This window comes from Pyrus communis, chromosome 10 (genome assembly GCF_041283825.1).
Source record: "Pyrus communis isolate YQ-2024b chromosome 10, ASM4128382v1, whole genome shotgun sequence".
NCBI lineage: Eukaryota > Viridiplantae > Streptophyta > Magnoliopsida > Rosales > Rosaceae > Pyrus > Pyrus communis.
In genome coordinates, this window is record NC_142574.1 from 18,726,896 (window position 1) to 18,754,817 (window position 27,922).

The 27,922-nt window shown below is 35.4% G+C and overlaps 3 protein-coding genes and 1 long non-coding RNA gene across 10 annotated transcripts in view; 2 read left to right on the plus strand and 2 right to left on the minus strand.

Moving 5' to 3' along the window:
* The window catches only part of LOC137728282 (TMV resistance protein N-like), a 34,160-nt gene extending 17,007 nt beyond the window's left edge, over window positions 1-17,153 (plus strand). Inside the window, exons 2-5 of the mRNA XM_088677930.1 lie at window positions 12,903-13,489; window positions 14,954-16,055; window positions 16,258-16,548; window positions 16,646-17,153. Of these exons, the coding sequence (XP_088534056.1) occupies window positions 12,903-13,489; window positions 14,954-16,055; window positions 16,258-16,548; window positions 16,646-16,951 (2,286 nt within the window). The 3' untranslated portion in view covers window positions 16,952-17,153. The remainder of the gene's footprint in view (window positions 1-12,902; window positions 13,490-14,953; window positions 16,056-16,257; window positions 16,549-16,645) is intronic.
* LOC137729348 (disease resistance-like protein DSC1) overlaps window positions 1-27,922 on the plus strand; it is a 96,645-nt gene that overhangs the window by 29,496 nt on the left and 39,227 nt on the right. For 2 of the 4 annotated variants that reach the window (XM_088677921.1, XM_088677922.1), the window contains exons 2-3: window positions 9,802-9,882; window positions 10,240-10,294. In XM_088677921.1, coding sequence (XP_088534047.1) covers window positions 9,802-9,882; window positions 10,240-10,294 — 136 coding nt within the window. Of the gene's footprint in view, window positions 1-9,601; window positions 9,883-10,239; window positions 10,295-10,977; window positions 11,046-27,922 lie in introns of those variants that run through there. The other 2 variants (XM_088677926.1, XM_088677923.1) reach the window with 2 other exon arrangements.
* LOC148693644 (uncharacterized) lies at window positions 13,276-14,709 on the minus strand. The gene is made up of 2 exons (XR_015952371.1): window positions 14,522-14,709; window positions 13,276-14,178 (listed from the first exon to the last, which is right to left on the minus strand). It is a non-coding gene; the product is annotated as an uncharacterized LOC148693644 (long non-coding RNA).
* The window catches only part of LOC137727698 (protein HIGH CHLOROPHYLL FLUORESCENCE PHENOTYPE 244, chloroplastic-like), an 89,307-nt gene continuing 79,982 nt past the window's right edge, over window positions 18,598-27,922 (minus strand). The window contains exons 1-5 of one of the 4 annotated variants that reach the window (XR_015952369.1): window positions 21,501-21,818; window positions 20,938-21,137; window positions 20,192-20,482; window positions 19,900-20,040; window positions 18,598-18,859 (exon numbers count right to left, since the gene is read on the minus strand). Coding sequence is in view for 1 of the 4 variants with exons in the window: in XM_088677932.1 (XP_088534058.1) it covers window positions 18,851-18,859; window positions 19,900-20,040; window positions 20,192-20,287; window positions 20,938-20,985 (294 nt within the window). In the remaining 3 variants the exon portion in view is untranslated. Of the gene's footprint in view, window positions 18,860-19,899; window positions 20,041-20,191; window positions 20,483-20,937; window positions 21,345-21,500; window positions 21,819-27,922 lie in introns of those variants that run through there. The other 3 variants (XR_015952368.1, XM_088677932.1, XR_015952370.1) reach the window with 3 other exon arrangements.

Genomic DNA, 27,922 nt, shown 5'->3' on the forward strand with positions numbered 1-27,922 from the left:
CTAGGATCTGGTGCAAACCATATACAAAATCTGCCCAATTGTGTGATCTGTAGAAAAAAAAAAACGAAAATTAAATTAATTTTTTTTAAATTTTTTTTATTAATAGCAATAATTTACAAAGAATTATGATTAACATAAATTGTTTATAAAAAATCTCCGGCAACGGCGCCAATTTCTTGATAGGAGTTTTACCACCTGCAAAAGTAGGGATAAAAACACTTAAAAATACTTGCAAGAGAACAAGGTTGTTGTTGTAGTATAAATGGCTCAAGTAAGGTCGTTTTCCTCTGGGATTATTTAAAACAACTTATGAAAAACCCTAATCCTAATTAATTATCTGAAAGTCAAAATTGTAAAATGTTGATTTTGAATTTAAAAGTATTAAAAACGAATTTTAATAAAAGTAATTTAAAGAAAGCAACTAATGACCAATTAAAAAGGAAACAAATCAAAGAGAAGATTTTTAGAAACAACTTTGGAAAAGCACTAGGGTTCCGCAGTCACCCTAACGATCCTACTTAGTTCTTCTAATTCTTTATAAATTACACATGCATATTTTGAAGGTTAGGTTTTCCTAAAGTATGCTCTACTTGGAACCCCCAATATAGAACGTATATCTAACATGCAACCCGTCTGTGGCGTCTAGATCGAATGTGAACATGCAAGACTCATTAAGTTTTGTGAAGACATTTTGAAAAACCATATAACTCCTAAGACGTGTCATCCATCCTAAGTAGTTACACATGTTAACCACAAGAAGCCTTAGTCAATTTTAGGGACAGCCCTCCGCCAAAATTGCATCAAATTACTTTTCTAAATATCCTAATGGTCGTGAATTACTAAGACAAATAGATAGTTTAAAGCACAGTGATTAATAATCCAAAACTTGCATGCATAAATTCATAAGAAAATTAAAAAGAGACTACATATTCTTGCTAAGGATCATGGTCTTACCCTAGCAAAAGGGATTAGTTACGCATATTCATAAATAAAATCAACATAATTGTATTAAATTAGAAAAATGATGAAAACACCTAAAGTGTAAGTCTTGAAATCTCTAAAGCTTTAGCCAAACTATTCTCTCAAAAGTTGCATACGTCCAAAACCCAAACTAGGTTTGCCAAAAGGCTTATTTATACAACTCTCCTTCAAATACTTGAAAACTTGAAATAAAATAAGAAACATAATCCTAAATTAACTTGGTAAATTCGTCTAGAAATCTGCACAGCCACGTTTTGGACCCAAATCAACTCCAAAACTGACCCAAAGTAGCTGGATTTAAAGTTTGAACTATTTTGAACACTTCTCCAGAAGGCCACAAACCCATATGAGATCATCTTGGGCTCTAAAAACGTAAGTCAAACCCAGAAACGTCACTTTCCAGCAACATGCACTGATTCTTTATTTAATCGCCATAAAATAACCGCCTAGTAGAAAAATCCAAAATTTTGATACGAATAAGACAAGAGACGCACGAATATTCTCCAATTTGAATCACTCCAAAATTCGTCCGTTTGATCATGTTTTGCTCTAGAGGAAGTCAAATGTCTTATATTGAAAGTATAAAGCAACGTATCAAAATTCTACCAAAATATTACCAAATTAATACTAAGAAAATGGTAAAATATATAATATAATATTGACTCATCAGTAGGTGTTCCTGTTGAAATGAGGAGGAGACGAACCAATGGCGGTGGAGGTGGAAGAAGATGAGAAAGGAAGAAGATGGTCTGGAGTCAGGCACCATGAGAGTAAAGCTTGGAACGACGGCGTTTTGGAGTCATAGTGATGGTGCCTTACGGGTGTTGTCAGTTGGGTAGGAAGCCTTCAACCCATTGCCATTTTCAAGCGTTCTCTCTGTCAGTCACTGACCTTACACTTTTTCATTTCACATAGGGAGATGGAGAGGGAGAGAAAGAGAGAGATGGAACGATGGAGCTCAGTGTTGCCAAATCGTTCTCCAAAGTGGATTAGTGTTTTCTGCCACTTGTCACAGTTCATTTCTGTCTTTCGACCCGACTCGACCCTGGCAACATTCAAGGTCACTTTGGGCCGACATTCAAGGTCCTTTGCATTGTTAATTGTGCCCTTTTTTGTTTTTCTTTTCTTTTTTTGTTTTCTGATAATAATCTATATATGAAGAGAAGATAAAAATGGTGAAACTTTCATCATATCGAAATTATTAAGATAAATTGCGATGGTGCATGGAGGAAGGTAAAAGGTGGTTTTTGGTGGGTGGCAAGGGACTTTGCCAGAATTTTCCGTGCAATTGGTGGGCTTGGAAATTACCCTTGCACATCTAGTTTGATGGAAAAAGCGGATGCAGTCAAGGCGGCCCTTGTAGCTACCATGGAGAAAGGATTTTTGGATGTATAGGTCAACTCTGACTCAAAAATTCTTATGGGGATGATTAATGGTACTTTGCAATCGGAGGTAATGATTGAAGGTATCCTATTTGATATTGGATGATTACAACAATAATTGAGGTCATTAGAATTTATTTTGTTTCCTGTGTTTGTAATAGGACAACGCATCTAGTGGCATCTTTTGTGCCTGAGGAAGGTGACATTCATAGTTGGAATGAGTTTGATCCGGAGTGGTTGTTGAACCGGAGTGGTTGTTCAACACTCTTAACATCTGATGTAATTGTTTCGATTCAAATTTAATCAAAGTTTATATCGTTTTGAAAAACTCATGTAAGGTAGTTAGTAAGTTCATTATTTTTAGGGAATTGCTATTGGCACTCCAAAAATCTCATTCTACACTCCAAACTTTCTATATTTGGAAAAAAAAAAATGTACTTGTGAGGAGTGTAAAATGAGATTTTTGAAGTACCAGTAACACTTCCCTATTTTTAAACTATTTTAATAAAAAATAATAATATCTTAAATATGTAAAATAAAGAAAAAAATAAAACAATAATATGAGTCAATTGTCATACGTGTGAGCATGTAGTAAGAGTCTACTATATGTATAAAATGTTCTCTTGCTAGAATATGACCATTAAAAATGATTATTGCAAATTAAGTATGTTGAATATTTGCTGTTGGAATAACATGAATGTATAACACTTATTGTTGAATTTAACAATTGAATATAGATATGCATTGAAAATTTTGAGATAATTTAACGTGTGTATGTGATCCGCTTTAAAAAAGCGAGGTATAGTTAACATTGTTTTATAGAGTCGAAGTCGTCGTCCACCAGCATTAGGAACTTCCTCGCCTCCGGAGGATTAGCTGGGATTCATTCTTAATTTCACCTTCTCTTTTTTTAAGTCTCCACTAGGCCGAAAGTGATTGAGCAATTTCGCCTTTACATTTTTTTATGTTTTTTTTGTCTGATCTTTGATGATTTTCTTCGATCACCTTTCTTTCTTAAAGTCCTCCACTAGGATATATTATACTTTTTTTTTTTTTTTTTAGAACAAACGATATCATTTACACTAATAATGAAAGGGATAGGCTTAACCTCATAATAAGCTAGCAATAATGCAATTCAAATTCGTCTTTGGTAAGTATCAAAGCTAAGACCTTTTACTGAAAAATGAAGAAAAATACTATTAGACTGTAATTTTAAGTGCCAATATTTTCTTTCCGTTTGAATGCAACGAAAGTGCTTAGTAATTTCACCTTTATATTTTTTTGGTTTTTTTTTGGGTAATTTGTCTGGATCGTCGGTTGTGCACGTACTTTATTAAAAGATGCTTTATAGAAAGTGCTTTGGACAAATTTTTCTTTTAATTTTCACTTTTTATTGAAAGACGCTTTATAGAAAGATGCTTTATTGAGAGATGCTTTATAGAAAGTGCTTTGGACAGATTTTTCTTTTAATTTTCACTTTTGGTTCCGGGAGCGTTTGTAACTTTGCGCACATAGTCAATAAGTAGTAGTACGATTTCAATTTATCTTTAATAAAATCTGATCCAGTCTCAAGTGCAACTATAGTTCAGATTCTATTTCTCAGGTGCTTTGGACAAATTTTTCTTTTAATTTTCATTTTTGGTTTCATTTCATATTTTTTACACAATATTTTATAATGTTGGCACGAGAATTGACGTTAAACTGTGAAGTGACGGAAAGTTCTTAGAAAATATCATTTTTTAGAGTATTCTTAATATTTCTCTTGTAAGAGTCAAATGGGTAATTTTTCGTTGTCATCACCACTTTGCATTGTTAATTGTGCCCCCTTTTTTTTTTTTTTTTTTTTTTTTTGATAATAATCTATATATAAAGAGAAGATAAAAATGGTGAAACTTTCATCATATCGATATTATTAAGATAAATTGTGATGGTGCATGGAGGAAGGTAAAAGGTGGTTTTGGGTGGGTGGCAAGGGACCTTGCCAGAATTTTCCGTGCAACTGGTGGGATTGGAAATTACCCTTGCGCATCTAGTTTGATGGAAAAAGCGGATGCAGTTAGGGCGGCCCTTGTAGCTTCTGTGGATAAAGGAATTTTGGATGTTTAGGTCAAATCTGACTCAAAAAATCTTATGGGGATGATTAATGGTACTTTGCAATTGGAGGTAATGATTGAAGGTATCCTTTTTGATATTAGATGATTACAACAACAATTGAGGTCATTATAATTTTATTTTGCTTTCCGTGTTTGTAATAGAACAACGTATTTAGTGACATCTTTTGTGCTTCAGGAGGGTGACATTCATAGTTGGAATGGATTTGATCTGGAGTGGCTGTTGAATCGGTATGATTGTTCAACACTCTAACATCTGATGTAAATGTTTTGATTCGAATTTAATCAAAGTTTATATCGTTTTGAAAAACTCATGTAAGGTAGTAGTAAGTTCATTATTTTTAAGGAATTGTTATTGGGTTCATTATTTTTAAGGAATTATTATTAGCACTACAAAAATCTCATTTTATACTTCAAACTTTCTATATTTGGAAAAAAAAAATACACTTGTGAGGAGTGTAGAATAAGATTTTTGAAGTACTAATAACACTTCCCTATTTTTAATCTATTTTAATAAAAAAATATCTTAAATAAGTAAAATAAAGAAAAAAGTAAAACAATAATATGAGTCAATTGTCATACGTGTGAGCATGTAGTAAGAGGTTACTATATGTATAAAATGTTTTCTTGCTAGAATATGACCATTAAATTTGATTATTGCAAATTAACTATGTTGAATATTTTCTGTTGGAATAACATGAATGTATAACACTTATTGTTGAATTTAACAATTGAATATGGATGTGCATTGAAAAATTTGAGATAATTTAACGTGTGTACGTGATCTGCTTTAAAAAAGCGATGTATAATTAACTTTGGTGTATAGAGTGGAAGTCGTTGTCCACCAGCACCAGGAACTTCCTCGCCTCCGGAGGCTTGGCAGGGATTCATTCTTAATTTTACCTTTTTTTTTTCTTTTAAGTCTCCACTAGGCTGAAAGTGATTGAGCAATTTCTCCTTTACATTTTTATGGTTTTTTTTGTCTTATCTTTGATGATTATCTTCGATCACCTTTCTTTCTTAAAGTCCTCCACTAGAATATACATAACCTTTTTTTTTTTTTATCTTTTTTTGAACAAACGATATCATTTACATTAAGGAAGAAATGGTGAGCTTAACCTCATAATAGGCTAGCAATAATGCAGTTCAAATTCACCTTTAGCAAGTTTTGAACCTAAGACCTCTCACTTACAAGTAAATAATAATATCACTAGATCGTAGTACTAAGTGACAATATTTTCTTTCCGTTTGAATGCACAGTTTTTCCACCAAAAGTGCTTAGCAATTTCGTCTTTACATTTTTTGGTTTTTTAGGGTAATTTGTCTGGATCGTCTTTTGTGCTCATACTTTATTGAAAGATGCTTTATACTTTATTGAAAGATGCTTTTATAGAAAGTTCTTTGGACAAATTTTTCTTTTAATTTTCACTTTTTATTGAAAGGTGCTTTATTGAAAGATGCTTTTATAGAAAGTGCTTTGGATAGATTTTTCTTTTAATTTTCACTTTTGGTTCATGGAGCGTTTGTAACTTTGTGCACATAGTCAATAAGAACTAGTACGATTTCAATTTTTCTTTAATAAAATCTGATCTAGTCTCAAGTGCAACTATAGTTCAAATTCTATTTCTCAGGTGCTTTGGACAGATTGTTCTTTTAATTTTCATTTTTGGTTCCACTTCATATTTTTGATACAATATTTTATAATGTTAGCACAAGAATTGATGTTAAACAGTGAGATAACGGAAAGTACTTAGAGAGTATCCAAATGAGTAATTTTTCATTGTCATCACCACTTTGACATGTGCCCTTATTGATCCACTCATCTTATAACACCTCTATTTATTTGTTAATGTATAACATTTGTCTTTTACGATACAAAATTAACGTCCGTATGATAATGACACTTTTAGTCATAAATTCTAGTAAACCACAATTGTGCGTAAATTCACTAAATATGAAGAAAAAAAAAATATTCATGTAAATTTGTTTAACTCATAACTCAATAATATAACATACTGTCGAATGACCGTCATACCAAAAAATCTTTCCATACGGACCAAAGCCGTTTATAGTTTTATCATGGAGTGAAAAAAAAAAAAAAAAAAGGAGTGGTTGAACACAAAAGCACAGAAATGACCAAAGCTTTTCGTAGTGGTAACTATTTATAGACCAATAGAAACACACTTTTAACAGTAAAAATAAAATATAAAACTCTCCCATTTCATGGAAAAAGAAACTAAGAAAAAGCCAGTCAAGCACTCTTTCAAGGTCAAGAGTCTATTGAGCCAATAGCACTAAATTGCAGTCCTCAAGTCATCACTAAGGTCATCTTCAACCGAATGGTTCAGAGGGTTAGAGAGTCGAAAATAGCCGAAAAATCGTCTCCAACTGAGGGCTAGGCTAGAGGGCTTGTGGGCCCCATGACATCTGAAAGGGCCAAAGGGCCAAAGGGTTAACCCAATCCAGCCAACCAGCTAGCCCCAAGCTGGCTAGAAATGTCACATTCCGGCTCGGCCCTCCACCATAACCCGAGCCTGCTCCACCACCGTAGCACGATATTGTCCGATTTGGACCCCGACTACGCCCTCACAGTTTTGTTTCTAGGAACTCAGACGAGAACTTCCCAGTGGGTCACCCATCATGGGAGTGCTCTCGCGCGCTACTCGCTTAACTTCGGAGTTCCCATGGAACCCGAAGCCAGTGAGCTCCCAAAAGGCCTTGTGCTAGGTAAGGATGAGAATATATATATAAGGATCACTCCCCTAGGCGATGTGAGATGTCACAAGAAATTTAAGAATTGATGTCAGATATAACCGATAACATTGTTATTAATCATGTCAGTTATATCCGACATGAATTCTTAAACAAAATTTTGAATCCAACGGATTTTCGAATTTTTGTTTTACAGTTTTATTTTTTTTTATTTACAAATTTTTTTTTTCTTATAACTTCTATTTTTAAATTCTATTTTTTTCTATAACTTCCTATAACTTCTATTTTACAAAATTTGTTTCATGTTTTTTTTTTAAAATTTCATTTTTTTTTCCTATAACTTCTATTTTACAAAATTTGTTTCATATTCTTTAGAAATTTTTTTTTTTTTTCCTATAACTTCCTAAGCCATTATACAACATTAAATTAAATTAAGTAACATGAAACAAATTAAACAATATGAAACAATATTAAATAACATTAACAAACATAAAAATTATACAACATAAAAAAAAAACATTTAACAACATTAAATTTAAACAACATTTTTAAAAACATTTAACAACGTAAAATTTAAACGCCTACTTCATGCTTTTTTTGGCCCAAAGATGTGCAACAAGATCCTGTTGTAGGTACTTGTTTGTGGCACAAGAACACATCATTCTATAACGCCTCATGTACTCATTTATAAAGATATTACTAGTTCTTGGATTGAAAGACAAATTAGGCCTATCATATATTTTTGCATGAGCCCTTCTTGACCTATTTGGATCTTCTTGGTCGTCATCGGACTCTCTATCAATATACTCATCTCGCTCATCCTCCACCATCATATTGTGTAACATGATGCAAGACATCATGAGGTAGTCCAAATTTTCTCGACTCCACCCTCTTCTCAATTTGCTGATGATTTTCCACTGTGCTTGTAGAATACCGAAAGCTCTCTCAACATCTTTCCCGTATGCCTCTTGGTGTGAGGTGAACAACTTTTCAGCATCATTCCTAGGATTTGGAATTATTTGGGCAAGTGTCATCCACTTTGGGTAGATGCCATCTACCAAGTAATACCTCATATTATACTGATGGCAGTTGATGTAGTAGTCAAGTTGAGGTGCTTTACCTCCCGTCAGGCGATTGTAGAGGGGTGGATGTCCAAAAACTGTAATGTCATTTTGGGATCTATGGACTCCAAAGAAAACATGTCAGATCCATGTATCTTATGAGACAACCGCCTCTAACACAACAGTTGGCTTTCTCAACCTTCCGCTAAAGCCTCCTTACCATCTGGTGGGACAGTTCTTCCAATCCTAATGCATGCAGTCTAATGACCTTATCATGCATGGAAACCCATGATCTTCAGCTTTGCGAATGAGCTGATTCATATCTTCTTGATGTGGCTCGCGGAGGTACTCGTCTTTGTAAACCTGAACAATTATGTCACAGAATTATTCAAAAGAATCAAGGCATGTAGACTCAGACATACCATGGGTTTCATCCATCGAATCAGCTAGGGAGCCATAAGCCATCATTTGGAGTGCAACAGTAACCTTATGATGAGGTGAGAAACTAGGGTGGCCTGCTCTGTCACGCTTCTGTCGAAAATATAGATTGACCTGCTGGACATCACAAAGTAAATGCTCGAAGACAGGACGTCTCATCCGGTAGTGACGTCTGAAATCCTTTTCTGTGTACATCGAGTTGGGGTTGAAGTAGTTGTTAATCAGATTGGCATGCGTCATCGCTCTGTGTCGTGGTTTGTAAGAGCAACCAGCAACAAAGCCATCCTATTGAGGTTGTTCTTCAGTTAGTTGACACACCATGGCCGCAGTCATGGCTGCTGCTCTGTTTTGTTTGTTGTGCCTTGCTTGAACTTCTTTATCAGATTGCTCATCTTCTCGTCTCATTTGCGCCTATTTTTCTTTCAATTTGGATTTGGATGAGGACCCCCAGTTGGAATCCGAAGAGGATATAAAGTTAAAATTCATTGCAAACTTGAATTGAAAGAGATTGAATTGAAATAGATTGAATTCAAAGTTGTGTAAATTATAGCCCAATATCCATCCTATTTATAGCAAAAATAAAAAATAAAAAATTCAAATCCAATGGCATGACGTCAGCTACCAACAGCTAGCTGACGTCACTTAGCCGTTGGATTTGAATTTAAGTTGTAGTTTTTAAATAATAAATTATGTTTAGACTTATGACCCTTTGGCCCTCGGTTAGAGACAGTTTTTTGTAATAGAGCTAAAACGAGCCTTATGATTCTTTGGCACTCGGTTGGAGATGGAAGCAAATATGACCATGTATTGTTAATTAAAATATTAATTTTTTGGTGGACCAGAGGGCTAAAACGAGCTCTCTGTCCAGCCTTCCGTTGGAGATGACCTAAGTTGGACAATAATGGCCTGCTTTCTTTGACCCGGTGGCCCTCTCTCCTTTCCTCTCTTTTCTTCTCCAATCACATCCAAACGCTTTTTTCTGGAAAAATCCATCTCCATTCACACACCTTTTCACAATTTTCCCAGAAAAAATTATTGGGCAAGTATTTTTCTATAAATCGCATGTTGCACTTGTTTTTTTGTTGACCGGGAAAGTCTTTGTCTTTGTGGAAAAAGAAGGAAGCTTTGCTGTGGATTCAAGAACCCTTCTCCGGGATCTTTGATTCATCCGTGTTTTCTGCAAGGGAATTATCTCAGGTGAGTATTTTGAAATTTTCCCAGAGCTTTGAACTTTTAGGTGGATTTTTGTATGTTTTGGGAGACTTGGGTCAACTCAATTGGATCAGGTCAGTTTTTTGAGCTTGATATGTGTTTGTTCTAGTTTGTATTTTGTGAATATTGAATATGCTTGTTTTCATTAGTTAAATTGTTGCTTGGTACACCTGTTTCTGCATCTTTTGGTAGAGGGATGATGAATTGGGTTTTGCTTCCTGTGTTGTTTCCATAATTTGTTTTCAAATTTGGGGTTAATTGAAGCTAAAATATTGTAAAACTTTTGAGTGTTTATTGGTCTAATTTGGGTTCATTTCTTGTTGCTTTTGAATTTTGTTTCAGGGCTTGGTGTTTACTAATGCTGGGGTTTTGTGGAATTCAGTATTCTTGAGCTCTGGTAATAAAAAATAGCGAATTTAGGCGATTTTGATGGCTTTTTCGATGTATATTTATCAGAACTAATTTTCCTTAGCTAGGGCTATGATGTAGTCATGACTATGGATGCTTAAATTGTGGCACTCATTGTTGTAAAGCAAGTTTGTCATTATGGTTACAAAGTTAAGGATGATGTAGATAACGTTTTCTCTTTGTTCCTATTTTTTAATTCCATCGTTCAGCTACATTCAGATTATAATTTAAGGTGTATATTTGTGTTGGATCAAAAATGGAGTGTGTTTTATGAATGAAAATTCTGTAAAGAATGCCCAGGTATTTACATATCTATGTGTGTATACTTACGTAAATAGTCATTTAGGTAGCTGAGTGAAGTCCTTATGATGATTACGATTTGGGATTTATATTTAGTTATATTAAAAAAATTTATTTGGTTAAAAGAAGAGGGAAAAATAAAGAGGAAGATAAATTATGTGCCTGGATAGAGATTTCTTAGTTTAAAGTGTGTGAGCTTTGTAAATTTTTTTTAATCTTTCTTAGAAACAAAGCTTAAGAATAAAGAGGAAGAAAAATTACGTGCCTAGATAGTGATTTCTCAGTTATTAGTGCTTTGAATGAAAAAAAAAAAAAATCATTGTAATATTGGTCCTTTGTGTATCTGATTTGTAACTGTATTTTCTATTGCAGATCATATCAGGGCAATTTATATAGCTACAGAGTGCTCTTGCTGAGATTGAAAAAAAAAAAAAAAAAAGGTGGGTCCGGCTACTAAGTACCGTTAAGTTTGGAATTTATAAATTTCTATTAATCATTTTGATAAATGTTTATATATATAGGTGTGTGTGTGTGTTGCCATTGCTTTGAATGAAAAAAAATATTGTTATAGTGTTATGTTTTGTACATCTTATTTATGACTACGTTTTCTATTGCAGATTAGTGCCACAACAATTTATATAAGCTACAAAGTGCCTTTGCTGAAATTGGAAAGAAAAAAAAAGGTGAACTGAATTTACAAATTTTTTTTAATCTCTACTAATTAATAAAACACTCATTGTCAACCAAAATTCTATGAAATTACTAGTTTAACCCTCTAATTAAAACAGAACATGAATAAGAAATATAGGGCAGAAATTTAATTTCACACAACCAAATTTTGGTGTTTTTTTTCAAAACCTCACCTACATGTAATCCTAACATATCCCTAATTTAAAAAATAAAAAAAATAAAAAAACCATTTCCACTCCCACATTCTCTATCATTCTCTTCCTCTCTCATTCTATTTCAAAAACAAAAATAAAAAAAAAAATTCACACTTTGTGTGTGCCCATATGCTAGTTATATTGATGATTGTTTATACAATATAAATGTGTCTTGGTATTTGTATCATTCTTTAAAAAATTTTGGTATATCAAATGTCATTCAATGTTAAATTTGTATTTTCATTTATGTCTTTTGTAGTGCGGTTCAGTTTTTTATTTCTTTTCTTTTATAGGGTAAAACATTTTTGGTGGTGGTTAACAATTTTGTTACTTCACAGTTTAATAAATTTATTGTTCAATAATATTTATGTTGTTTTTACATAGGGTTTGAGAACGTGGCATTATTTAACATCAAGTTAGTTTTGTGTGCGTTGCAAGATTCTCTACACAAAAGGTAAGTGATTTAAAACTTCTAAAATTATTGAGTTCAAATTTATACCATCTGGTTTTTATTTTATACAATTAGAAGAAAGTTTCATATTCTGTTTAGGTTTTATTATACTCAAATTGAAATTTTAATTTTAGTGTTTGTTTGCATTTAATGTTATATGTGTTGTTTTAATATGTGTGTTGCATCTTTGTTAATTTTTTCCTTTTTCCCAATTTGTTTGCAGTTGTTTGTTTTTCAATTGGTCATAACAATTTGTTTGCAATATGTCTAAAAGATCTATAAATTTAAAGCTTATGGATTATGATGTTGGATTTCAGAGTTGACCCTTTCACGAAAATTATAAAACTTGTCATTATGAGTGAATGAATTTTTTTTTTTTTCATTTTTTTTTCTTTTAATTAAGCATATTTAAAAGAAAATTTTTAAGCAGTAGCATTATCAAATATTTTTTGGTTGACTAATCCTTGTCTCTTCAAATTTAATTTTTGTCCTCTCTGGAGTGTTTTTAACTTTGTGCACATGCTCAGTAAGAACTAGGAAACTTCCTCGCATCAGGAGGAGGAGGAGGTGGGGGTTCATTCTTAACTTTACACCTCTTTCTTTCACTTTTCTTCTGTTTGAATGCACACAATTTCTACGCCGAATGTGCTGATGAGCAATTTCGTCTTTTTATTTTTTATGGTTTCTTTTTGGTCTAATCTTTTTTGATAATTTCCTCGATCGTCTATATTTTATTGAAAGATGCCTTACAGAGTGCTGCGGACAAAATTTTCTTTTAATAGTTGCATTATCAAAAAAAATTTAGGTGACTAATCCTTGTCTCTCTAAATTTTGAATTTTTGTCCTCCCTGGCAGTTGTAACTTAGTCCACATAATAAAGTACAATTTTTTATTTCGTTGTACTAAAATCTGATCTAGTTTCAGGTGCAACTATTGTTCAGATTCTCTATCTTCTCTCTGTAATCAAATACTTCCTTGGATCGCTTCATTCTCTTATCTTTCTAAGAGATAGAGAGATGGAGGTGATTGGGACTTCTTCTTCTGGTGCTGCTGATTCTGGTACTGCTGTTGATGATGTCAATATCCCCCCTCTTCGAGAAAAGTCTGATGTGTTTATTAGTTTCAGAGGTGAGGACACCCGTCTTACTTTTACCAGCCATCTTTATGATGCCTTACTTCGCAAGAAAATCGAAACCTACATGGACTACAGGCTGGAGAGAGGAGACGAAATTGGACCCGTCCTACTAGAAGCAATAAAGAAATCAAGGCTTTCGGTGATCATTTTCTCCAAAAACTATGCATCTTCCACATGGTGCTTGATTGAACTTGTGCATATACTCAAATGCAAAAAGAAAAATGGCCAGATGGTTGTACCCATTTTTTACGACATCAGTCCATCAGAAGTGCGAAAACAAGAGGGGAGTTATGCAGATGCATTTGCTGAACTTGAAAATCGTTTCAAGGACCGTATGGATAAGGTGATCGAGTGGAAAGCTGCTTTGGTGGAAGCAACCGGTTTATCTGGGTTTGATTATTCAAACAAAAAAGGGTAACTAACTTTGTAACTTGCATCAATTTCTACTTGTGATTATTTCTTTTCAAATTTTTATTTTTATTGTTTATAGGAAAGGATATTCATTACATAGACTTCAAATTTTTATTAGGTAAATTGAACCTTATTCATAATCAATACAAATATAACACTGAGAAACACAAATTAACCATATTTGACATAAAATTCTAAACCATGACCAATTCACCAAACTTACACAACATGAAACTTTACCCTATTTGTTTCCCTCCAATACTTCACTATACTAACGTGTATGTACCTTACCGAAAGCCCCATCACAAAAACAGCTTTTTTCGAAAATGAATCACCACATCACCAAGCAAACTGTTATTCAAATGAAAAAACTACTTAATACCATAACCATAAACCACTCAATATAATCATTAACTAAACCAACACCACATTCAACATTCATAAAATAAAAAATAAAATAAAAAACATAAAAAAAGGGGTCAAATTGAACACCTTTAAACCACAAAATCGAAAACAAGTTACAACAAACCATATAATTAGTGAGTGCAGGCTTTCCGGCATTCGGGACACCAATTATGCCAACAGACAATGCCTTTTGGTCCTCCGCCTTCACCATTTCCTCCTCAGCCCCTGATTGCTCATCATCAGCATGCTCCAATGCCGCCTCTAGAAGCGCCCTTGCGATAACCAAGCTAATAAGCATAAGTTCAAACTTAATCCACTCTTTAAATTCATCCTTACTAAGTAACGTGAACGCTGATAAGTAACGTGAACGTTGATAAACTTTCAGCACATAATAATAATAATAATAATAATAATAATAATAATAATAATATTATTATTATTATTAATAAGAATAAGAATAAAGGCCATCGTTGCCTTGTATACTTGTATAAACACAATACACAGCTTATCCCAGCTGAAGCAGAACTTGTAATTCATGCGAACTTTCTCGCTAAGCAAACAAATGGGTGTGTGAATTAGCTCAAATCCATGAAACTTTGAGATTGAGCAGGGTGGAGTGGTGGGTTTTACCTTGTTCGCATACAGAGGGACTAAATCTCTTTCCTTGATGAACAAATCTTGATCTATAGTTGAAAGTTTCACTGCTTGCGCTGCTGCTACTAAATCGGCTTCTACTCTTTCTAATTCCTTATTCTCCTAATCGCAATCTCGGTTTTGAAATTGCCATAGCACGTAAAGAGGAACAATGATGTCCAAGAGAGGAAGCGACACCTGAGGAAAGCAATCTCAGATGACCAACACGTGGGAAAATTTGATAACAGCTGGGCCAAAGGGCATATTAGTAATTCTACTATGCAAAAATAAAAAATACAAAGGAAATGAACCAGTGCAAGGCAAAAACATCAACACACTGCGTGAACAGTGTCTTTGAACTGGGTTTACTATACTAGTTAAAGCATTACTTACTATATATCGCTTATCATTTGTAATCCTATTTTGCAGGACGGAGGCTGATTTTATTAAGGAAGTTGTGGAAGATATTTTAACGAAATTGAAACGTGAAACCTTATGTGATTTAAAGGGCATGGTTGGAATTGAAAGCCGCATCGAGCAAGTTGAATCGTTATTAAGCACTAATGATTGGAAAGGTGTTTGCACTGTAGGCATTTGGGGTATGGGTGGTATTGGAAAGACCACCCTTGCTAAGGCTGTGTTCAACAGACTCTCTTCTGAGTTCGAAGCTGCTTGTTTTCTTAAAAATGTTAGGGAGAAATCAGAGCAAACAGACGGAGCTGATCAATTGCAAAATACACTTCTTAGAGAGATCTTAAAGGAAGAATATCTCTCCTTAGATAAGAAGAATGTTAAAGAAAGGCTCGGCCGTACAAAGGTTCTCATTGTTTTTGATGATGTTAGTGACTGGAGGCAAATAAAAGATCTAGTTGGAGACTACGAAGATGGAAGTAGAATCATCGTAACAAGTAGAGAACGGAGCGTACTCAAGAAAGCTGTTAGTGATGAAAAATATATATATGAGGTTCAGAAAATAAAAACTGATGACGCTCTTCGGCTCTTTCAACTTCATGCTTTCAAGGATAACTCTCCTAGAGAAGAATATACAGAGTTGTCAGAAAGGGTGGTACAATATGCTGGAGGCATTCCACTGGCTCTTGAAGTTTTGGGTTCCTTATTCTTTGAACGTGAGAGCAAACACGAGTGGGAAGAAGCATGGAGCACACTGAGAAATTATCCCAATGAAGAAATTCAAAATACGTTGAGAGTAAGCTATAATAGATTACCAAGAAGTGCGCAGGAGGTATTTCTTGATATAGCATGCTTTTACAAAGGGCATCATATTGAAGGTGTAAAAAAGATGGTAGACTTTGGCCAATGGCATGGTGGTTCATGTGCGGCAGATGGAATTACAGTTCTCCGTAATAGGTCTCTCATATCGATTGCTTCGGAACGGGGAACCATAGATATGCATGATTTGGTACAAGAAATGGGTTGGTCAATTGTTCGCGAACAATGTATTGAAGAGCCCGGAAGACGCAGTAGGTTGTTCACTACTGAGGATATCTATCATGTATTGAAAAATAACACGGTAAGAGCTGCAAGTGGATTCACAATTTTTTTAAACAATAAAGAAAAGAAATAGATCGATAAAATACTGTGTACTTGCTATGAGAAGACAGCTAGAGAAAACTCATTTACAAAAAATAAGTCATATTCCTACAGATGTAGTTTTGATTAAATTTTGTTGTGTGTTAGTGTGTTCACATTTGTACTTTGTTGTTGGTTGTCAGGGAACTGAAAAGGTTCAAGCCATATTCTTTGACTGGTCAAGGAATGAAGAGAAAAACTTGGATCGTGCAGACTTCAAAAAGATGTGTAATATGAGATTGCTCAGTGTTACTTCTTGGCAGTGGTGGGAGGGCAAAATAAACCTTAAAACTCTCTTTCTTCCCAATTCTCTTCGTTATCTTTCCTGGATGGCATATCCTTTGAAATCTTTGCCCCCAGAATTTTCTCTTGAAAATCTTGTTGAGCTTCATATGCCCAACAGCGACGTCACGCAACTTTGGGATGGAGGGCAGGTATATGTGCTTGTTATAGTTTTTTTGTGTAAGATGTAGTGTAGAAACTTATTCAGACTAAGTTGTTAATTCTTACCTTCTCTTTAATTTGTTACAGAATCCTATCAACTTAAAAGTGATCAATCTTCGTTCCTCCTTATGTCTGACTGCACTTCCAAATCTCTTGGGGAGTCCAAATATCGAGCACATGGATCTTTCTGGATGTGAAAGTTTGGTTGAAATTCCTCAGTCTTTTAAAAATCTTGACAAACTTACTTATCTTGATCTTTCATGGTGCAAGCGTCTCGAGTATCTTCCAGAGATGCCAGACAATATTGAATTCTTAAGATTACAAGGCAGTGGCATAAAGGAGTTGCCGTCATCAGTTTGGTCTCATGAAAATCTGTTTGGTCTCCTGAAATAATTTCTTCCTTGGATATGACATCTTGTAGAAAACTTAAGAAACTTCCAAGCAGCAGTTGCAAGCTGAAAGTCTCTGGTGCTTTTAGTCTGGAGTACTGCTCCTCTCTTGAAAAGTTTTGGGAGCTTCCCAATGATATGACTAGTTACATGACAAAACTTGCATTTATCGAGTTATATATAAGATTAATTATCTTCGATTCTCTTGTCAATGACTGATCTTGTGCCACATTATGCGAGAAAAAAATAGATATTAGTACATATGTAATTCGTTGCAGATAAGTTATATTGCCCTCATTATTACATAAAGGGGTCTTTTGATCCCCTCACCGTCGTATGTCCAGTACCAACTTTCGAAGCCATAACCATGGGTGTACATGCTGGAGCACTTAACCTCAAGGCTAGGAAGAAAGCCAGTCAACGGTGAAATCTCTGAGAAAACCCCCTAATAAAACGGAAAGAACTTGGCTGCTGAAGAATTCAACAACCGGTCCTGCTTACAACCAATTCAGGATGGACATGCCATACATCATCACATTGCTATTATATGAAGTATATTCCTCAGTGGCAAGTAATATACTCTCCTTAGCATGACCTCTCAATCCCCTCCCTTTATCTCCCTAGAATCGTACAACAACCCATAAATACGGTGCCCCTTTAAAATCCAAGCATACATTAAAAATTCAACAATACAGTTACAAAATCTCTATAAATGAACATACCTCAAAAAGCCAACGGCCCAAGTGACACACTGCACACACTGCATGCACTCACATACATTGCATACACATACACTCACACACACTGAAGAATGAACACATTATATTCAGTTAGCACCATTCAACTTTAAAAGCAATGAGACCTTCCAAGGGCACAACCTAACTGGCCTCGGTTCAAATAACCAAATTGAGAACAGTTGAATTTTAGAAAAGCTGTACAGAGGGAAATAAAAAGGAAAAAAGAAAAAGAAAAAAGAGAGACAAAACAATCCTATAACCACACGAAAATGACATAAAACTAACTAAATTCCCAATATATCTGAGAAATACAACTTTTAAAAGTGTGACAATATATGCAGCACCAGGATGTTGCAGAACTCACTGCCCCAATTTAACAAACATACATATGCATTCAGGACACTATTACATAGGAAGCTTAGAGAAATCCTAACCCTTCCTGGGTCACTTCCAAATATTTAAAATTGGGGAGAAGACAACTTAATATAATATATGCACAACACAATTCACAAAGGTACGCAACGATATATAAAGAATCCAATCATTTTTCCCTGTATCAGAATCAAAGAGAACGAAAATATTTGCATAAGAACAATCCTTCAAAAATCCAATTCCAAAGTAGTAGAAAAATAGATATGCTCCTCATGCCAAAAGCAATCAAAAGAGAAAGAGAAAACATTGACTTTCCAATTTATTCCTTTATATTTCTTGTGCATCGAAAATAAACGAAAGTTGTACATAAGTAGAAGGAAATTGAAGATTTTTCAACACCATATCAAACACTATGATTGGAGTGATCATAAGAAATGAAATTGAGAAAGATTAAACTATCCCGCAATCATTATGGTGTGTGTAGGATATATAATAGATATGTATTTGTTCATAAAAAAGGAAAGAAAATAGAAGAAACGAATTAACAAAATTGAAGGAAACTATGTACTGTAGAAAATATATATGAGAAGAAGACATGGTTCTCTTGACTCTGTGGATTACATTAAGTATATGGAATTTAAAATTAAAAAATAGACAAAAAATAAATAACAAATAGGGAGTAAGAGATCAAACAAACAGTGAGTGGTTCAATTAACTTTTTTCTGTGGGCAGCGTCTGTCAATCCTTTAATCTGCAGAATCAGCTTGAGAACTCTTTCCACTAAACTCCTACCATCAACACTCCTGCATCAAAAGGGAAAGCAACAGTAGTTAAATATTTGAATTGCACCAAACAGATTGATTGGTAAAAAATAAACGAACATGACACAACCAATGGAAAAGTAAAAGAAAAGAACGGAGTGGTGGTGAAACATATGATTGGAATGAATTTCACCAAACGGGAAGTAATAAAATATTGGAAACTGAATGAGTTGGAAAAAAAAAACTCAACTGCATTTTCTTATTATCGTACGTTCATGTGGCTTCTTTTGCATCTTTATCTCTTCTAATTTCAAAGAACACAACAATGAAAACAGCTTCTTTTCCTCCCCATTTCTCACCATCCAAAAACAAAGCACTCATCTTAGTAGTACATTACACAAAATCCCATTTAATTCTTCACCAAAAAAAAAAAAACATCACATTTAATTAACAAAATATAAAAAAATCCAAGAAAGTAAGTTCATAACCGACAACCAATCATCAAGAACAAACCCCATCAAGCCCAAACCCAAATACAAACGCCACTAACATAATCACCCAAAAGTCACTACGGTAAACACAAAACCCACCAAAAAATTACCTTCATAAAAAAATGCCACCAAAAACCTATTAAGCCCAGTCAATAAAGAACCTATTTGACTAATTTCAACTCAGCAGATAGTTAGATTATTGCCCATTAAACAGGTAGATCAAAGTAAGAGCATATCCAGTTAATATTATAGAGAAAACAACTAAAATCATTGACAAATAGATACAACAAAGATAAAATTCATTGGAACTCCTGTTGAGTTGAAGAAAATAATAAGCAACATTTATGGAAAAAAAAATTCAACGATATTGAGAAAATTACTTGACCTTCTCTGTCATTGATAACTATATTGACAAATTTTGATATAGAATCAACGACATTGAGAAAAGAAAAATGTGCAAGGCCTTTGAGCTTGCTTCTAATTTCCTCATAAACATACGAACAAAAAGAAAGTTAAAAATGAGAGCAAATAAAACATTCTGAACTACGATTTTCTTTGATCATATTCACATCTTTCATTTTAAGAACTTACCTCTGAAAATGCCAATCTATCAGCAACATCATTTGTGCACTCAAAAAGCCTTGTTAGCTGACGGGTTACTCTCAAGACAGAAACTGGGACTCTTGTTATATTTGCCTCTTGCCCCGCAAACCTTTCACACAATGTTATTCCCTGAAAGCAAGAGGCACTTTTAAAAACCCTAGACCTTGGTTACAATGAGGGTGAGGCACAGTAGGAGCTAGCCTTAAGTTCAGTTGCAGAGTATAAAAATTAGAGGAAGAAAGAACAACGAAGGGCCTCTGGTGGTAAACATTCTCGTCACCTCTTGGGTTGTCCAAGCGCGAGGGCCAGCAAATGTCAGAAGCTTCCCACTGACTTTCTCATTTCTTAAACCTATAAGGGTCAGAGGAGCTACAACCTAACACCAAAAATAAAAAGTGTTCAGATACCATAACAAGAGGTAAACACGTATTTCTAAAATCAACCAGGGAAACAGTCAATGCATGATTAAACCGGGTGTCCATGTATGCAATTCTTGTGGGGGCATCTGTTCCCCACACTGATTTCTCTTCTAATATAGGCACTGCAGTACTGCATACTGTCCAATAATTCCCTGAGAATAAAACGTAAAGATAAGCCTTTTCACTTAGTAGCTAGTACAAACATCAAAATAGATATTCCATCTCACAACGAAACACAAGAAACTGTAATGACAGAAGGATAACTAGCATATATAATTATTGATTGTTTTATGAAATCATGTCCTTGGAAAGATTCCTTTCCGAACATATGATCATTCTCCACGCATATGCATACCTCTTCAGGGAGTGTGTGCTTACATGCATGTCTGTGTTTTGAATGATTTTAATACATACAACTTCTTATAACTCTGTCTGGTTTAATTGTTGTTTCTGATAAAGAAAGTGAATGGGGGTTGGAGGAGTGCTATATGAGAATAAGAATAATAAGAAGATACGGAAATTAATTTGGAACATCAAGCTGACAGTGAAGCACAAATCTGGATGCCAGTAACAAGATAGCAAGAGAGGAAGTTTAAGTGAAACCTACTTGCATGAATCCACATAAACGAATTATGACGTGATTTAATTTGTGCATGAATCCTAGATAAACTTTTCAGTGCAATACTTGATCTCCATAAGTGGAACTTCTGGATGCTTATCACAGTTGTGGATGGAATAGAAAACAAATTTTTGGATTCCTATTGCTTTTGCACATTGTATAAGAGCAACTTTTCCTTCCCAATCTACCTATATGGAGAAAATGGTTAGATAAGACCAAAAACGCACGCAGGACACGTTAGTAAGTCCGGTAATGTTTACTGCAACATATAAAATAACTTCATGATCTTAGATGGATACACGAATCTCTAAATTGAATCGGAGCATTTTTTTAAAAGGTTGAACAATCCATAGACCTTTTCTAATTTATTCTTATTTTTTATTTGAACAAGGAATAACATACAGCCCGAATACTGTAAAGCAAGCAGGAAACTAAAATTAGACAACGTATGCTTTGATCTACGTTTGTAATGGACGAGCTGATCATTTAACGAATGAACTGCTTGTTCTGCTTATCAATGATAGCTTCAACAGTTGGGCATTAAAAATCACCTTTTTTATGGGCTCTTCTGGACGTCCCATGGGGCAATTAAGACTCAAATCAACAAACAGTAGCACTCCAATCTCTTAGAAAATCGGCAGGGGTTGGTCTCGGCCTAACCAAGCACCTAACATACCCCTCATCAACTGCTCTCCTCACAATCTACCTCCCTAGAGTCTCGGTGGCGCCGACAACCAGGAGGGTCTGACAGGTGTCCCCCGAGCAAGATTCACAGCCCCAGCTCCCGCCCTGGCCGCACATTTCATGAAACACCACTTGTTGGTCCCTGCACACACAAATCAAAAATTGAAAATTCAATTCTTTTCAAATTTGAAAACAAATAATGGGTTCTTTTCAAGTTTGTAAACAAAAATATGGGTTTTTTTTTGCGATTTGTGAATAAAAGTAGAAAAATGAAAGCTTTCCTGTCGAAGGGAGGATACGAATGAGAGGCGGTAGAGGTGGAAGAAGATGACGAAGGAAGGAGATGGTCTGGAGCTATAGTCCAGCACCATGAGAGCAAGGCTTGGAACGATGGCGTTTCGGAATCACTATGGTGGAGGTTTCCTGGTGTTGCCAGCAGGGTAGGAAGCCTCCAAGCCATTGCCATTTTCAAAGCTTTCTCTGTCTGTCACCGTATGGACAAACTCTTTTATTTTACAGAGAGAGAGAGGGATGGAACGATTGAGTGTGTTGCCACGTCATTCTCCAAAGTGGACTGAGATTTTCTGCCACTTGTTGTAGCTCATTTTTGTCATACGACTCGACCCGACCCGACCCAACTCGAATGAGTCTTTGCAAGAGTTGAGTTGATTTGATCAAATTTAAATTCCTTGCATTGTGAATGGTTGTCCATCGAGCAAGTTGAATCGTGATTAAGCATTAATAATTGGAAAGGTGTTTGCACGGATGGTATTGGAAAGACCACCATCCACGACCATATATAATCAAATATAAATCGCATATATGTGGGCATAGGTGATATAATGTTTATAGATTTTATTCAATATTGGAATCCCAAAAGTATGAGTTTTTCCCTTCCAATTTGAGCGCGACTGATCATATCCCGTCCTTGCATCGCTGGTTCCACACACAGCCTCTATACCCAACATCCCAAAAAACAAAAAACAAATTAATACATAGTCCATATACAAATCAACCAAATGAACAAAAAAAAAAAAAAAAAAAAAAAAAAAACCATCTTTTTCAATCATTTTCTCATCAACCAAACAGAGCAGAGACTGGGAAATGTTTAAGCACCTGCATGGGGAACAACTTGCTGATACCCTTCATGACCAAAGCCGGCGCAATCTCCGAGTTCCTCATAATTCATTTTTCTTTTACAATTTACTAGATAAATGCAGAATTTGAATGGATTACTATCATTAGATTATCTCCAAAGAAAATATCAAATTACAAGAGTTAAATTACAATTCATGGTTGATGTGGCAATCTAAAGTCTCATATCAAAATTTGTGCTTCTCTAACTAAATTGTAAAATATTATTTTATTATTTAAATAGAGCTTTAAATGGTTGTAATTATTAAAAAAAATGTTCAAACAAAATTTTTATTGGTAGAAAATGTGGAATAAGGGACTTGCAATTAAAATGAACTAAAAATAAATTTAATATTGATGTCAAATTTGACTCCAAATCACAAAGCCTTCAAATTCAGTAAGCAAATAACACTTCGGTTGGAAAGACTTTTGATGTCAAATATGCATAGTGGCATTGACGCAACATAAACAAATGCAAAATTTGGATGTTGTAACTCCAGTGGAAGATCAAGCTACAAATTCAAAATTCAAAACATAAAAACGCAGATTAAACACAAAATTCAAAATTCACAATGCAAAAATCCAAATTAAACACAAAATTAAATTGCTTTCAGAGACATAAGCTTAGGAACACAAAAAACTGAAACTTTTTGAAAGCGCAAAAAGAGAGAGAAAATACAACTTCGAGTAAAGTTCAGAATTTTACCAAAGGGGTTTGGGAGATGGTGGTTTAGTTTTATAAAAATTTTCAAATATATCCAAAATATCACTTAAATAGACACAAATACCCTTAAACTTTAAAACTAAATAAAATAAAAAACCAAAACCCTATTAGATGAAAATTTATGACGGCAAAACCTAAGAAATGGTGGAGAAGTAATGAAGACATCAACTATTGGTAGAGGCTTCTACAGCCCTAAACGAAGGTGGGTGTAGATGGTTGATTTTTTGCATTTTTTCTTGTCTACGTATTCTTTTAGCTTTTGTAGTATTTTGCTTTGATTGAATATTTATTTAAAAACGAATTGTCAATCTTTGTAACATTATTTATCTCAATCCTTGGGATTATATGTGCTCCATATTTAGTTTTTTGCACTTTTGCATTATTAATGGTGTTGTCTGTGTTCGGATTCTGTTTTGAAAGTTATCATTGATCATGGTAGTGAATCAAGAGATCTACTATTCTTAGAAAGTGCAAAAAACATTTTTTTTTTTTTTTTTTTTTTTGCTCAAACGATAATTGACACACCCCGATCGAGATCAGGGCGTGCTGGCCGTCACGTGGAAGTGACGTAGCCATGTGCACAGTGCGGAAGCTAATAAAATAGTAATATAAATAGTACGAATAATAAAAACTAGCATACAAAAGGTAATTGAAACAAGTGCTAGCGTAAGTGAAACACAAGTTCAGAGCATAAGCCTAAAGCAGTCCAAATGAAAATGAGGCGACAACAGTACACCCGAAGGTGGCCTTACGCTGGTGATCGTCTGTCAGAAATGCCGGGAAGCCCTCTGGGAAAACCACCGAACCTGCTACTCAACTAGAACCTGGAGGGGCGCAAAACAAAAGCGTGAGTGGGCAAAAACAAAGCTTTTCGAAAACCATTTAATAAATACGTTCTAACCCCTCACCGTAAAACTTGTATACTTCCCAGAAAATAGATATACGTATATATATATATATATACACACACACCAAACATGCTCAAGAATATGCCATGCCAAAACCTCAAACTGAAATGCAAGTGCTCAGGTGTAAATCATATCGATAACATGTAATCTGGCAGCCGGAGTCACCTAACGTGACCTGTACGGCTGCATCTAGAGCTCAAATCTCAATCTCACTAGCTGGACCTACACACGAGTCGGAACCACCTAAAGTGGTCTGTACGACAGGCCTGGGTGTAATACATATATACGCTCTAGTGCTACGATCACGTGAAGGCTGGGCGAATAATCGCGGGTCACCTACGAGTCGGAACCACCTAAAGTTGTCTGTACAACAGGACTGTGCACCTAACTTGGATCCAAGCTGAGCGTGTGGTGCGGGAGGTGAACATCACGTGAAGGACTGTGCCCAACTCTGGGCGGGAGCACTAACACCGGGGTGCAGGTTATGAGCTCTCTAAGCATCTCGAATCACTACTGAATATAAACATGAATAACACTTACCTGGCACTTACTTGTGCGTCCGCAGCACCAATACACACATATATATAAATGCAGTAACCATGCATAACCAACAACAATATAATATATGGCATATAACGAATAAACAATTCAAATCATTTTCTGGGAAAATATAAGTATATAGGTATATACGGAAAACCAAAAGCCCACTCACTGGTATGTGGAAGGGTCGTAGCCCCCTGCCTCGAGTGACCAAGCTCGTCCTCGGGATAGGTATCACCTATATGCGAAACAACTACAAAAACGTCAATTTTAAAGCACATAACCAAACCTTTAGAAATAACTTCTCATACAATGCTCAAATGGGGTGTATGAATACACCAACGTGATTTACTCAACCTCAGGAACAACCCCATATTTTTAAAATAATTTTTCACCGTCGCACGCGCCCCCACGCGCCGGCCAAGGCACGGCCACAAGCTCCGGCCATGCGCAGGCACGTGCCTGGCACGCTGACGGCGTCAGTTGACGCCGTTAGGAATATTCCGTCAGTTTTAACAGATTTCGTTAACGGCGTCAGGAATATTTCGTCAGACTTGACGGAATATTCCGTCGTCTTCTTCGACGAGCCTCCGGCGCCGGAAAATCGGGAAAATTTCAAACTTCGATATCTTCTTCGTTTTTCATCCAAATTTCACAAAATTGGTACCAAAATGAAGCTTAGAACTAGAGGAACACATTCATACCACTTTCAAGTGCTAAAAACCACGAAATCTCACCTGCAAAATCACCCCAATTCTGGCCAACCTCGAAACTCGTGATCCCGACGTCCAAAACCTTCAAACGAACCACCGCGAGCCTCCTAGGAACCTCACCAAGCTTCCTACAAGCTTGAAATTCTCTAAAACGTGAGAAATCACGTGTGCATGAACAGTACCCGAAATCAAGCATCGTGGATTCGACGTGAAAACGAAGGTGTTCTTACCTGAAAAAGGTATGGTTGGACTCCTACAAGCCTCACGAGCTCGAATATGTGCTTGGATTCCACGATCTGTGAAGGTTTAATGGATTTGGGTGTGGTCCGTACGTTTCCAAGGGAAATGGGAAGGGAAAGGGGACATGGGACAGTGCAGGAAACAGAAGGAAAGGTGGTGAAGTGTGGGAACATGTGTGTGGCCTACAACATGCCAACCAAACTCAAGAACAACCAATAAACGTAAAGAAATCGAATTAGGGACAAAATCGTCTTTTCACGTGTACGTTGTAATATTTCTGGGACGGGATGTCACAATAATTTTGTTAGATTAGCTACTGACGAGGTTTGAACTCACGCCGTCATGCAAGCTCAAAACCATTTCACCACTGTTGTAAATGGCCACTTGCAAAAAGCATAATTTTAAGGTTTACCGAATAAAAATTCTTATTAGAGAAATTAGGTTCCTTTTGTGAATTGAAGATTGACAAATCTAATAGCAATAATTTGCCAATCAGTTAGAGACAAAGCTAATAAAAATTCTTTTAGTGCATATTAGAAAAATTAGGCTTACGAAATAGAAAGTTTTATTTCTTTGGGTTTTTATTCTTCTTATCTTGGTTTGGAAATTGTCAATTAATTGTACTAATTATCTGGGCAAATTAAATTAATTTTTTTCAATGCGTACGTCACTTTTTCTTTTCTTATTGTTATGCTTTTAATTCAGGAAGATGTCTATTTTGACAATTTTAGTGAACTATGGTGGGAGGTGGGCTGGCTCGCACAAAATTGCAAAACAAGAGATTACTTACTTCAGATAAAATTACATTTGTGGAGCTTTAGAAGAAAGTACATGGTATTGTGAGTGTGGACCCAGATGAGTATGAGATAAGTATGAAAGTCATATATAACACAATGGAAAATGCATGGCATGTATATATAGTTGATGACGATGACGTGAGGGCATTTATCTTTGAAAACCTTTCGAGATCTTGAAAGATTCCATTATGTGTTACATTAAAGCAGAAAGTATTTTCTTCCGAAGATTGTAAAAACTAAGAGACCATGTGGTGAGTCCGAAGGAAGCGGAAGTGATACTTTTGGTTCTTATGAGGAAGAAGATGATTCTTCGTCAAAGAATTCAAAGGAAATCAAAACTGGAGGTGCAAGATCAACTTTGTTCATAGAGAAAAAAAACTTGTGGTAACTGAGTTTCTATGTTTTCTAACAAGGGTTTAGGGTTTAGCCAATGCTCTTGATGGCTTGGGGTCTCTCATGTGGTTGTTTTTCTTATTTTATGCCTGCTGCCTCCCATGTACCTGGAGGTGCAAAATCAACCATGTTTACATATAATAGAAAAAATTTTGGATTCCCATTGCTTTTGCACATTGTATAAGAGCAACTTTTCCTTCCCAATCTACCTAGATGGAAAAAATGGTTAGATAAGACCAAAATTGCACGCATGACACATTAGTCAGTCCGGTAATGTTTACACATATAAAATAAGGTTAAACTCTATTTACTACTCTCATATTTCGTGGGTTTCAACATTTAGTATATCAAGTTTTTTTCATTCCAGAATCATACTTAAAATGTAAATTTTGGAACAGTCTCATACATCCGTTAGTCAAACTGTTAATTTTTCCGTTAAGTGATGACGTTGCACCCATATGGACAATGACTGGGCGTCATGTGTCATGAAGGGTCCACGCGGATTTTTCTTCTTCTTCTTCTTTCTCCTCTTTAGAGGGGTTCACATGGATTTTTTTCTGGGCATCCTGCAACACACCCTTCCCGACCCCCTCCTTCCTCCTCCCTCCCTTCTCTTCCCTGCACCCACCTCCCCGCACACCCACCCATCAATCCCGCTCCCTCCCTTTTGCACCCACCCAACCTCTGCACCCATCTATCCTTCCTTTAAAAAAAAAAAAAAAAAATTAAAAATTAAAAACAAATATGTGTTCTTCTGAAACAAATTAGCTAGAAAAAAATAGCTAGGGTTTTGTCTGCAAGTCGCTCCCCCGTTCCCGAGCTCCCGCGTCCACAACTCCT